Raw genomic sequence first — 13,530 nt, forward strand, 5'->3', positions numbered from 1 at the left:
GTTGACCAATGCAAGTCGTCATTGGTAAAAACAAAAAAATGGTTATTACTGATGCTGAAGAGAACTGACATGAAAAATAAAAAGAGATCACCAAGGCAAAAATGAATATGCGCACATACGTCATAACACGGGTATTGCTTCTCCAGCCATGTTTTTTTGCTGTTTCAAGATGGTGGATGCTCGTCTTGGAGCAGTAAATTGAAAACCTATTTATAGCGAATGAAAGTGCAGCATTATTTAGAAAGAAGTGCCATGCAGCAAAGTGCAGCTCTGGATGGCTAGCAACAGTGGATCGGGTAGGAGAGGAGGTGAATAGTAAATGCAAACAAGCAGTGTGAGCAACCAAGAGCAGAGAGGTATGGGGCAATGGAGGAGCTAGATGTGGTGTGATTCAAGAAACAAGTTGAGTTGAAAGAGGACGGAATAGCAACAGACAGTTCGGAGGATCAGCAATAAGAGTGCAGGGAGGTTTAAAGATGTTAGGAAAAGCAGCACATATGAGAGATCAATATAACATGTGCACTCCAATGGTGCACTGAAAGAAAAATGTAGTTCCCTGGTGTGGAGCCAGGGAAGAATACAAGTTATCCAGTCAGAAGGAAGGTAAAGAAGCTATGCTCCAGGGGAGGGACAGACATAAGAGGAAGTCAAACCATCAAATAAAAAGCTAGCACACAAGATTGACAAAAAAGTCAACCAATGGTAAGAAATGGTCTGGATCAAAACCCACTGTAAGTATTGGAAGTGTTCACAATAGTTGTTTGACTTGTAGGTCTTTATATGGGAGACCAAAAATGGTTAAACTATTGGGTTATAATTCATTGTTTGCACGCCTTATTGACAATGGGATTTAGAGACTGCGTTGGCAGTGATAATTAATACCATTGACTGTTTTGCAGGTCAGCATAATTTTCAGGCAGTATGAAGACATTTGTTGTAATTGTCCCTGTTTTGATATGAAAGGCTGCACTGTTGACTCACTGTTTTCCATCATTGCAGAAAACTTCAGTTCTGCTGCCTTCAGATTTCCTGACAGTTCTTTATCTAGAGCGAAAGAGATGAGGAGATGGTGAAAGAAGACACAAATATTAATTGTGGATATCAAGAAGAGATCAAGAACCAGAAACCGATAGAGAGCCACATGTGATTCTGTCAATTTGAATCTTACCAGATGAACGCCTTCCCCTGATAAACAATAGACCCCCATTAGACCTTGGTAAAAGAAACCAGCCCAGGAGACCACAGTCAGTTCATGCAGCTCAGCCATCCTCCAGTCTCATATTGGCCTGGCATAGACGAGACAAATGGTACTTAAATCATATGTAGGATGAGGGATTTCCTGTGAGGGCTCCTACCCCCATCTTGCAACTATCATGCACTGCAGAATGTCCATATCATCTTAATCATTGACCGCGGCATCGAGTTGACCCCAAGCTTTGGTACAGTTCTCAGCGAGTCGTATGCGGATGCCCTTGCAAGGGTCTGCTCGTTGCATCTGCCTTCTGATGCAAAACTGAAAATGTGCTTCTGGGGGCACTATTGTCTAATGCAATACTGCCATGCTGCAGAGGAGAGGTCACTCATGCCTCTCTCATACAATACTAAGGTACTTCAGGGAGAGATCTCACACTGTTTCTCCCTTCTGATGCAATACTGCCTGGCTGCAGAGAGAGATCCTTCACGCCTTCCACCTTCTGATGCAATATTAAGGCACTTCAGGGAGAGAACACTCATGCTTTCTACCTACTGATGCAATATATACTTCCTTGCTGTAGAACAAGACCACTCATGCCTTCCATATTAATATTAAGGTAATTCAAGGAGAAACTACTCATGGTTTCTCGCGTCTATTCCAATACTGACTTGCTGCATGACGAGACCATTCATGACTTCTGGAATAGTAGATGCTACCAAGCCATGGAAACAACATAGAGCAGAGAGGGGAGCAACAGAGGAGCTGGGTGAGGGGAGTTTGAAGAAACAAAAAAAGTGAGTGGGAAGAGGTGAGGGAAGAAACAGACGAGCTGGGGGAGAACCACAAACAGCACACACAGGGGCAAGGATGTAATGGGTGAGTGGCACACAGGGGAGAAAGCATGGATTCTCATTGAGTGATGAAAGTAAAAGAAAAAAATAGTTCCCTGATGTGTAGCCACGGAAGAGTACAAGGCATTCAATCTAAAGGATGGTCAAGAAGCTATACTCCAAGGGAGGGGCAAACACAGGAAGAGGAAGTTATGTCAATGAAGAATATGCAAGCAAATAGGATTGACGAGAAAGTCAACCTATGATAAGCAATGGGTTACCCTAACGCCCACTGGTGGTACTGTCCACAATAGGCCTTTGACCTACATATCTTTGAAGGCAAATCGTAAGAATGATTTCACAATGGGATTGTAATCTGTGGTTTTCCGTTCTCATTGACAAAAGGAGTTAGGGACTGCGTTGCCAGTGATCATTAAACCCACAGCATTGCTTAGTGACTGACAGTTAGTGTACACTTGTTATGATGTTTCTTGTTTTGATGTGAAAGGCAGCACTGTTCACTCACCGTTTGCCATCATTGCAGAATGGTCCAGCTCTGCTGCCATCTGTTTTGCAGAAATTTCTTTATCTTCAGAAAAAGAGAGGAGAAAATAATGAAAGAAGAAACAAACATTAATTCTGGACATCCAGGAGAGATCAAGGGCCAGAAACAAACTGGGAGCCAAGTGTCATTCTTTTGGTGTAATATTGACCTAAAGAACCCTCGTCCACTCATAAACACACAGACCCCCATCTTGTCCCTTGTTACATGGATCTGGCCCGGGAGACTTATAGTCTGTTTTTTCAGGGAAGGCATCCCTCATTCTCCGGTGATCTGGCAGAGAACAGGTGAGGGGTAAATACAGATGAGACACGCGGTTTGTTTTCTGGGTGGGTCTCTATTCCCTTCTTGCAGCAATCATGCGCTGCAGAACGACCACATCCATTCAACCAATGACTGTTCGGGACATCAAACTGACCCCAAGCTTTGTTAGAGTTCTCAAAGAGCTAAATGGGCTGTGCTTGGGAGAGGCCACTGATGGCACCTGTTTTCTGAGGTGTTCTAGTGCAAAATTGAAAATGTGCTTCTGGGGCAGTATTTTCTGCTGCAATGCTACATTGCAATAAGGAAAGAGCACTCCTGCCTCCTCTCTTATGAAGCAATATTTTAAGTACTTCAAGGAGAGACCACTCATGGTCTCTAACTTGTGATGCAATACTACTTTGCCTCAGAATGAGACCACTCATGCCTTCAGTCTTCTGGAGCAATATTAAAGTACTTCAGAGAAAGACCACTCATTGTATCTAACAATCCGATGAAGTACTGCCTAGCTGCAGGGAGAAGCCACTCATGCCTTCCACCTTCTGATGCAATATTAGAGCACTTTAGGAAGAGACTGAAAACACCATAAATGCCAACTAAGCTGTTACGATTGAGAGGCCATGCATTGTTCCTTCTCATCTTCTTCATTGTTGACTCTATGCATGTCTTTGCCCACTCCACTGCCTTTTGACCAGGTTTGTGCTATAGAAATACCATGTACATACATACATACATACATACCTTCATTTTCTGTAATTTCAGGAACGAAATGGAGAGGAAGGTCAAAAAGAAGTGGTGTTCTGTAATGTACAGGGCAGTGAAGAATATTGTCCTAAATATTGTCATATTATTTCCTTATAAAGAGGTGGAATTAATTACACTATTAGATATGTAGAAATTATTTCCCGATGCTTTATGCAATTGACTTTTCCATAGAGGTAATCAGGAACTCAATATGAGACAGGGTCACAAAACACTTTGCATACATAAATAAGAAATAAACCGGGAACAAAGCTCACATTTCACCAGCATCAGTACAAGGAGGATGAGCCACATCAATAGAAAAACAACCAGCAGGGGCAAAAACTTGACGACCAGTCTCTTAGCACGGTGGCTGTATCGTATTCCTCCACGTCTGACAATACCTGCAAGAAAACAACTGTCATTAGTGTGGTTGTAGGAAATCAACAGCCATCAGTATGGTCACCTTTGGTAGGTTTTTAGTAGCTGGGTCGAGGTCAGCCCAACAAGTGATCAACTCATCTCCTCAGGTGGGCAGTGAGTCGCTGACTGGGGGCTTCATTTTTTGCTTTACTGCCGTGTCTTAATAGACAAGGGGATTAGTTGATACTAATAGATGATAATGAATTACCTTCACACTGTTTATTCCAGCTGAAATAATTCTGGCGTCAATACAATTTGTTTTCCATTGGTCATGAAAACGTTTGTGAGTAGGAAATGTGTTTTTGTTTTTCTTCTTTAACATGCCCAATCTATTTATACTGTCTTATCCTGATAAAGGCCCTGTTATTTTCATTTCTTTATTTTTCGAAGTGCAAAGTTGACCCGAAGGTATCAGAGCGCTTTACATGAGCACCAGTTGTGTTACACATGGACACATTCATTTTTATTAGGCACAGGGAGATTAAGTGATGTGCCCAGAATCACAGGATGTTGTGCGTCATTGCCGAGACTCGAGCCCGGTTCCCCAGATTTGAGATCAACCGCCCTAGCCGTTAGGCTACATCCTCTCCCTTATTAGCAGCTGTCTATTGGTTGAACATTGGTGAATGTATCAACGCTCCCAAACAAACAACGGTTGAAAACAAGAGGGTCCTGAGGAAATTTTAAAGACCACCTTGGATTTACTCCCCAATCACAACTATGATAACAGTACGAAATCCCTGGGTCGAAACAAGAAGCTAATGCAAAAATGTGTACAAAACTACATGGCAAGATGAAAAACTACAAAATCACAGATACCACCAAAATAAGTTGGCCATTTCCCTTTTAAGGACAAAATCCCTCACTCACCAACAGGTGACATGCTTCATCATAGGGACTCTCCTCTCCAAGGAAAAACCTAGTTCCTTTGAGTGCTACAACCCTCTCATAGGAAGAGAGGAGCTCAGGGATGTTTTATATCAAAAAGGATAATCTAAATCCTCTTATGAAGAGCACTAAGGTTCTTAAAGTACGCACCTTGTTTCTCTGCAAACTTGAACATCTACTTGCAAGTAATTAATCAAATGATGCTAAAGGATTGTATTTTTTGCATGACCTTTTGAATGTCAAGCTGCTACACGTGTTTTAACTGACAATTATATTGTGTTGTTGTAGTGATACACTTTGCTTCATCAATATATAGGGAGGAATAGTGTATATTTTATGCGTGAACATTGGTTTTTAGGTTGAGCATTCGAGACCTCTTGTATATACTTTAGTATATACTTATTATATACTTATATGTGTATGTACTTTGTGGACTCTGGAGATCAGCCCTAGGACTTGTCTGCTTCCGCTTAGGGACTTTTTTTCTGTTCAACTTCCAGTAAAATACCAGAATTGCTTTCTGCTGAGGGACTCTTATTTTTTATTTTTCTGGCAACTGCCTCTATTTAACTTTTTGATAGAAAACGACCAGATTTCAGTAAAATACCAGAATCACTTTAGTATTCTCTATATTCCAGTACATAGAAATTGTCTTCCACGAGCACCCATGGACAATAATATTTTTTTCAAATCTCGTATTTTCAGTGATATGACCACTGTAGGCCCTGATTTTATATTAAAAACCGAGCTTTGAACTATACCATTTCCCGCTGAAAGGCAATATTTCTCTCCATGTGTTCCCATACCTGGCGTGTCACACAGTTTAGTGCATAGTTTCCCTCCATGTTAAAGAACAGTAGATGTTTCAACACCCAGGCTAATGTGCTGGAGTGCTAAATACATAAAAGGTCCCAAAGGCGAGACCGATTGCATTGCAAATGCTTGTTTATATTTTTTGGTACAAACAACTGCCTTTCAACAATGCACTCCAGGCGCCCAGGAACCCAATGCAAATCGGAGTTCTTCATGCCCTCATCATGGGTATAAAGCACTATAAAATAATAAAATTGACACACCCAGAACGTTTTGATCCTCGTAATGGGTAGCAAATTGTTATTTCAATACCAATACAATTCAATACAAGTATACAACCCTGTACATTTCCTATTAATGATACTGAGAAGACAGGAATGTAGTTAAACAACAAAGTTCACAATCAAGCCAAACATGGTAGAACAGGCCATGACAAGGTACAGTCAGAGCTTTAAGTGGGATGAAAACACTAGGAGGGTCTCTTAAAGAGGCGTGGCCAATATAATTAAGGATGTGGCTTAAAAACACATAAGCTAAAAATCTGTGCTTAGCACAGTCTGCCGCCTGACTGATTTTGCTGTTTTTGTCATTGCATCCAAATATATGATTCAGCAAGTAACATCATACCTACAAGTCAGGACTATTGGCTTTGTCAATGGTTGTTAGTTGCATAAGATAAATAAGCAGCAACTATGGCTTGTATATAATATTTGAAAAAACTTCCACTTAAAGCCCTGGTGACACCGCAACAATGTTGCTGCTCCTGAGTTCCAAAAAGAGAAGGGAAATACAAAGAGAAAATGGCTCTCTTTAAAGGATTTTCCTTCGCCTACAACGCTCACCTGGCATGACGTCATACCGTCATGCCATCACTTCTCTACTATTGAAAAGTGAGCAGTGTGAGCACTCGCACATCGACTGCCTACTGTCATTGCAGTATGAAAAAAAACGGGCCTCTTGTGCCAGGGCACCAGTGCTTAATTTGTAAAATAACAAGTGCCGGGGCTCTCTTCAGGAGGCCACTGCAGCTTGCAACACACGTAGCCCCTGCAATGCTGCCAACGATAGAAACATCACAAGTACTAGCCATCAAACTCCCACAAGTGTGACTAATCGGACTATTTCAGGCCCCCAAAGCTATAAGAATGGTTTGGGAGGCAGGTAATAGTCATTTTAATGTTTATTGAATGAATGAATCTGTTGTGTGGTCATCTCCAAATTAGCCAGACAGCACCACCTTGTGGCAGCTGTCACCAGCGCTGGTTTTGAGAATTAAGTGCCGATCGAGCACTGGAAACCACAGCTCAAATTAAACCCTGGTTGCAAATCACACCTCCCACTGATGAGGGAGGGATAGCTTGGAGCTTATGTCACCAATTGAAGTTAATGACCTCAACCAAATCAGGAGTTTTCTGTACAAGTAATTCACTGGCTCAAGAAACAAAAGAAAATCAACCATTAAAATGTCAGCACCTGCAACACTCCTCTGGAGCATGCCCATGGCTCTCAATTATATAGACCCGGCCCTGTGAAATAAGTGCTGGTGCTTAGCACCGGAAAGCACTGGCACAAATTAAGCACTGCAGGGCACAAAACAGAGCCCGATAGAGACCCGTTTCGAGGACCCCTTTAAAAAACTGCCGATGCTCTGCACCAGTGAGACCCGGCCCACTTGAAGCCCTGGGTACAGTAAACCACACATAATATGCCCTGTGTGTCAATGCCGTGGGAGTATGCCCTAAGCCAGCACAGTTCTGTTCTCAGCTACCTCTAATTTTAAAAAATAATGTTGTGCAAGATGGCGACTGAGAGAGAGTTGAGTTTGAGTTCACCAAAGATAAGACTTCAAGGACGGGGCGGAGGAGTAGGAAAAAGGCTGATACAAGGAGAGCTGGTTGAGGATGTCAGAAACAATTGCAACACAGGGGCCTCTTTGTGGCCTGAGGGCCCGGTTTGCATGTTTGCTCTTTAGCGGCTGAGCGGCCACCGTGCACTCGGGCGACTCGGCCGCATCTAAGTAGCTCACGGTTGAAGGAATGGCCGAGCCCGTGTGCATTAGAGGTCGCCCACTTGACTCTCCCGCCACACTCGTTTCCTCTTGTGGAAAGGTGGCAGAGAAGTGCCGATCTGTCTTTACCAATGCCAGAGTTTCAATGTCCAGCCCCAAATAAGCGCAAGTGTGCATGTAGTTATGTATTTAGGAACGAGCGAAAGAAAATGTTTCTCACTTTTGTCAGTGCAAAAGCTGCATTTTGTTGAGTGCATTCTGCAGAATAGGATACTGAAAAGTTGAAGGCAAATTGGATTTTTGGAAAAAAATTCTAAATTTGAACTGTGGTCGGAAAACACAGCGTTGGTGTTCTATGACTGGGTCACTGATTGTGTCGTCATAACCAGACGATTCAGGGGGAGTCCTGCATCTGGTTAAGATGACCCTGGCTACAGGCTCTTGAGACTGGCCCACTCGCTTCCATGGGGAAACTGGAAATATCTCTTTCTAAAAGAGCCTATCCCAGGTCCTGTGTAACTGGCAGTGTCTTTTAATGGGTATGTGAAACTTCCAATGTGCCATGCTAAGGGTCTAACTTACAATTTGGCACTTGAGGTTCCAACCACTGTTGGGGCATAAAAACCGCCTCGCTACCAGTGGTGGAAGGTCCGAAGGCAAAAACACAGGGAATTCCTTTCAACACTGTCACCATGGCAGGAGTTGTTTCTCCACTTCAGGTGGCTCCAATCAGCATGGCATGAGCTGGTTTTGGCAAAAATGCCTGTGACACTAATTCCAACACGCCTGGAGAAGTGTGGCTCAATGATTAGAGCGGCAGACCCTGATGCAGAGGTCTAGCCCGGGACCAGGGTTCAATTCCCTGCCTCGGTGGGTCTTGGGCTCAAAAATTCCACGGACCTGATAATTCTTGCCTCGGTGCCATTCCAATCATGGAGTCCCACTCTGCAACTCTGAGCAATAGCTTGCTTAATCTCCACAACGGCCCCCACAACGCTAAGGATGCCTGGCCTCCACCTTGGGGGTGCCCAGGAGTGGACGCCTCACAGGGAAAGCCAGGATGGGTTCCACAGCGGTATTCGTACAAGCGCCTTGAGACCCTTGCGGGTGAGTAGTGCGCTATACAAGTATCAATTTACATTTACAATTTACATTTTACATCGCAAGGTGGAATTGCCAGCACAACATGTGGTGATCCCACGAAATGTACTCCTAAGCAGGAGTGTAACGTGGGCCTTTGCAGCTGGTGCAGTGTGGGGGGGCACTCTTCACAGGGTCTCCATTCTGTAAGACATAGTAGTCTGAGGACCCCCCCACATGACATACTGCATGGGGGTCTCATCAGTTTGCATACACCACTACCCTAGGAGGGGGCACTCTTCCGTATCCACATAAAAAGTGCGCCAGACAAAACAGAAATGTTCTCTCAGCAAGTCATGGACATTTGTGTGCAGATCCATGCAGATCTGTGCAAGATCACCATGGTCTACATGCGTTCTTGCATGTAGGAGAAGCTTCTGAAATCGGTGGCGGACTGGCATGCCTAAACTGGATGGATAATATGTCATCATTTTTGCCAGTGTCTGCAAATTGGGCATGTTATTCCCAATGACAGACCCGGACGTGATGCTGCCATAATAATAGTGCTTTCCCGCTACTTTTTATTTTTTACTTCAAACCTTTTTATTGAGGGTATTTAAAAACATCCAAAAAAAGCATTGGGATTGTCAGCGTATAAAGGACATCCAAGATCTGCAGATTGTAGTAACATCTGAATGACTGAGGCAACGGAAGCATAGACCATAATAAGCCCTTCACGAACTTGTACAAAATACCCACCAGATATGAAGGAAGTCACTGGGTGCCGATTGGCAGCGCCATCATTGAGACGAGGTAGTGGGGAACATCTTTCATAGGCGTATCAGGGTGTAATACCATCTAGCTATTAGTTTGTAGGCCATTTTGCGTTGAGGAATGCTTGTATAAATCTCGGTGTTATCACACCAGAGCTGCTCCCAATGTTTCTGGGACACTCATTCTGTAGAGTCAGAGTGTCCCCCACTTTTCAAAAATAAAAGACAGGATGACGGACTTGTCTACTGTTATTTTTTGGTTCTGATCCCATTACTTAGTGTAGGACCGTGGAGTATTATGTGGTGATGCTGGTTAGGCTTCACTATGCAGTACTCTCACAAACCCCAAAGATCATTCTTGGATTCACAATAATAAATCCTTAGCTCACTCCTGGTGGTGTGGCAAAGAGCTTTACTAGAGGAACCTGTGTTAAGCATTTCAGAGTTCCAACATGAACGATAAGTAATTGACACGACTCAAAATAAATACGAAAATACGACACAAATTTATCAAAATAAAGCAGATTTTTATCTTAACCTGTTTACCGCGACGGTAATTCCGCCGCGGTGCGGGGCAGCACTACCGAGGTAGTGCTTGCGACGGCCGTTGACCGACGGGCGCTACGAAGGGGTTAATTTAGATACCAAAACAATCGTGATTAGATACATATAACCAGAGTTATGGATTTTAGAAGCAAAATAATACTGTGAAACTTTATTATTGCGGTCAATGATAAAAACCACCAGTGACAATCAGTCACCTGCAGGTTGAGTTGCGTGGAACTCAAGGAGGGTAGAGGTGAAGCGGGTCCCAGAACCAAGCCACGACAGTCAGTTCAATTATACGTGGCCTGTGGAGCTCAGATGCAGAGCTGTCCTGGCTGTCCCTGGTGCTGAATGAGAGCCGCTGGATAGCTGCTTTTCCCGCTTACATGGTGCTGCAGGGAAAAAAAATGCAAAAACTCAACAACGGGCCGCTGCTGATGCCAGCCAAAAGTTGGATGGTGTTCCCTTTAGGTGCAGCGTTGAGTGCAGGGGTCGGTTGCTGGACTGGCGACCAAAAAGCCTTGGCTATGGTAAACACAGCAGATAGTTACTACGATGTTCGGTAGACCCGGGGGAACATGGTAGCTGCCTGAAACTTTGTAGAGAGCAGTACTACAGTTCCCACAATGCACTAGATCATCTGGATTTGGGCGATTCCTCAGAGGGGCTGATGGCCAGTGATTCTTCAGATTCAGAGCGTTATTTTATCTGCAGTTTGCAGGGGACTAGTACCACTAGTTCAGGGGAGTCTGAGATTGCTTCTCACTCTCACAGCAGTCCATCTGTCTGGGGCAACTGACCTTTATCCTAGGAGGAGCCTCGATCGAACAGTTCCAGGAGTGTTGCCACAAGTACAGAGTCTCACTCTTTTCATTTGTGCAAATCCTCTTCTGGTCATCTCGGGTCTCTTCTTTTCCCTATTTGATGCAAGTTGGATTAGAACTGAGGTTCTGGTGTCAAAGTGGCCAATGGGCTACTAGCCCCAGCAGCTAATCCGCCCCTTAAGAGACCTCATCCAGGGGTGTAGCTCACCTTTTCCACCCAGAACCCACTAGTTTGGCCACTTTTAAAAATGACAAAAGACTTCCTTAGCTGTACAGACCAGGCAGTCCACCTTAGATGTGTGGCTAGACTTCTGGGGGTGTACATCTCCTGCATACCTAATTCCCCACCTGCCTGGGAGCAACTGTTCCTGGGGCAGGGCTGTTTCCTACTTTGAGAAGCAGCCCTGGGGCATATCAGAGGCGGTGTAGCCTTTGAAGCTCACCGCCTTGATGTGCCACTTCACAAGCCAGTCTAGGAGGGAGGAGCTGTTGCCTCCTTCCTGCCCAGGCCTTTGTTCCTGACTCTTGGGAGTGTTCACACTGTCTGGCCGGAGGTCAGAATTCTGTCCTGGCGGCATCCAGCACAGGCGGACAGTCAGAGAACAGGAAAGCTGGGAAACTAGGTGGGCAGCCTCTAAGGTAGCCACCTAGGTGCATGCCCCATCGCCCCCGACACAACGCTCATGTCATGGGTGAGGAGGCACCTTGTTTGATACCAAACTCAACATATTTAGATGGTATCATAATGGAGCTAATGAATCCGGGTTTGCCTGGGTGCAAGCCCATGTTATCCTATGGATTGTCTATCATTTATAGTGTACTTTAATGGTAAAGGCCAGTACAAGGACATATAAGCTTACACTTATCGGGATAGAAGAGTGGTAGATTGCAACGCCCACAACAAACGGAATTGAAATAGTTCACCTTGTTGCTGAGACAGAAAAGGGGAGTATAACCCACCTTGAATCTCGTATTTTTATAACTTTAGCCAACGCAGTGATCTAAAACGGCAATTCCCTTCCTTATATTTAAATACAAATTCAAACGCCCAGGGTGTTTTACTTGTGTGGACACAAAGCTGTGGCTGTGTAAATTTTAAGTCCCTCATCCAAGTTTGGAAATGTCCTTCATCCTTGGCAGTCGGTGAGAGTCCGCTGCTCCGCAGAAACAGGACATCTGCTTTCGGGTGGCGGGAGGTAAGGCCCATGTTCTGGAGGAATTTCTTGCCTGCTTTGCCCCAGGGCGCAACAGTGTTGCAGGTGGGTGCATGCAAACAGCCATCAGCCTATCCTAGGAGTTAGTAAAAGGTGGTCTGTTGGTGCCGCCACCACCGCCAGAGTCATTTGTGGCCATCACCGATTCCCGGGTCAGGGAGACCACAGGGAACTACTCATCGCAGCAACCCTTGCGGCACGCACACCACCCATGCCATCGGAGAGCGTCAGGAGGCGTTCAAAAGGCTAACAGGGCTCCCGCAGTGCGGGAGCTCGTAAATCTTACCTGTCTGTCTGTTGGTGCCGCCACCGCTGCCAGAGTCATTTGCGGCCATCACCGATTCCCGGTCCAGGGAGACCACAGGGAACTACTCATCCCAGCAACCCATGCGGCGCGCACGTCGCCCACACCATCGGAGAGCGCCAGGAGGCGTTCAGAAGGCTAACAGGGCTCCCGCAGCGCGGGACGTGCGTGGGCGTGCCCGAGCCGCGCCCGGGCAAAGCCCGGGCCAAGGGCAGGCCCATATGCACCCATCAGCAACCGGAGGAGGCCAGGCGGACCACCCCCTTGATAAGAGGGTAACACCTTTGGTCTACGTTACACGAGCTACAGGTACAATTGTGCGGTAAAAAAACGTTTTGGGGTAACTGCTCACTACTATCTTTAGCAGACTGTAGCATCATGTGGTGGCTAGTGAGCTGTTGAGCAGTTCGGGGTTCTGATTGAATATGAGTAAGACAATGTCCAAGCACACGGGAAGTGGCAGGTATCCTAGATGCTTTTATAGTCCGGGCAGAATCACTTTTGAGCCACGAAATAGAAATGACAGAGCGGCGACTTTCTTTAGATCCAGCTGTGTTACAGAGACGTTTATCACTAGGTCTATTAAATCCAGGAGATTCCTTACAACCGCCACTGCCTACTATATCGCAAGACACATCTATGATACCTCCCGTACCTTCCTCGGGCATACCCCCACCTACAACGTTGAACGGGGCAAGAAAACGGGCATCTAATTTATCTGAGGAGACCAAGGGGAGACAACTACCAACTAAACGAAGGCGGGGGGTGATCTTCAAAAGGGGGGTGGTCCCCAAAAGAAGAAGAGGAGTACAAAAGGAACTTGCGCCGCTGATCGAACAATAGCTCATACTGTCAACACAGTTGATCTGGCAGTTACCTTGGTTAATTCCGCTGGCACACAGACGGACTTAGACATGTTCTTATTTTCATCACCACTACTAAGACAAGAATGTATTGGGGACTCCATTACTACCTTTACTATGGAGTCAGTTCTGGGAACTGTGTTAGCTCGCTCACATTAATGAACTATTTGTTAAGAATTGCAATCCTTTAAGGGAGAAGTTGGAA

The 13,530-nt window shown here is 45.1% G+C and overlaps 1 protein-coding gene across 2 annotated transcripts in view; it reads right to left on the reverse strand.

Moving 5' to 3' along the window:
• The window catches only part of LOC146856276 (C-type lectin domain family 4 member G-like), a 73,874-nt gene that overhangs the window by 40,990 nt on the left and 19,354 nt on the right, over nt 1-13,530 (reverse strand). Inside the window, exons 3-5 of one of the 2 annotated variants that reach the window (XM_085654371.1) lie at nt 3,868-3,993; nt 2,552-2,614; nt 982-1,044 (exon numbers count right to left, since the gene is read on the reverse strand). In XM_085654371.1, the coding sequence (XP_085510497.1) occupies nt 982-1,044; nt 2,552-2,614; nt 3,868-3,993 (252 nt within the window). The remainder of the gene's footprint in view (nt 1-981; nt 1,045-2,551; nt 2,615-3,867; nt 3,994-13,530) is intronic. The other variant, XM_085654372.1, reaches the window with a different exon arrangement.

The sequence above is a fragment of the Triturus cristatus genome, chromosome 4_1, assembly GCF_964204655.1.
Source record: "Triturus cristatus chromosome 4_1, aTriCri1.1, whole genome shotgun sequence".
NCBI lineage: Eukaryota > Metazoa > Chordata > Amphibia > Caudata > Salamandridae > Triturus > Triturus cristatus.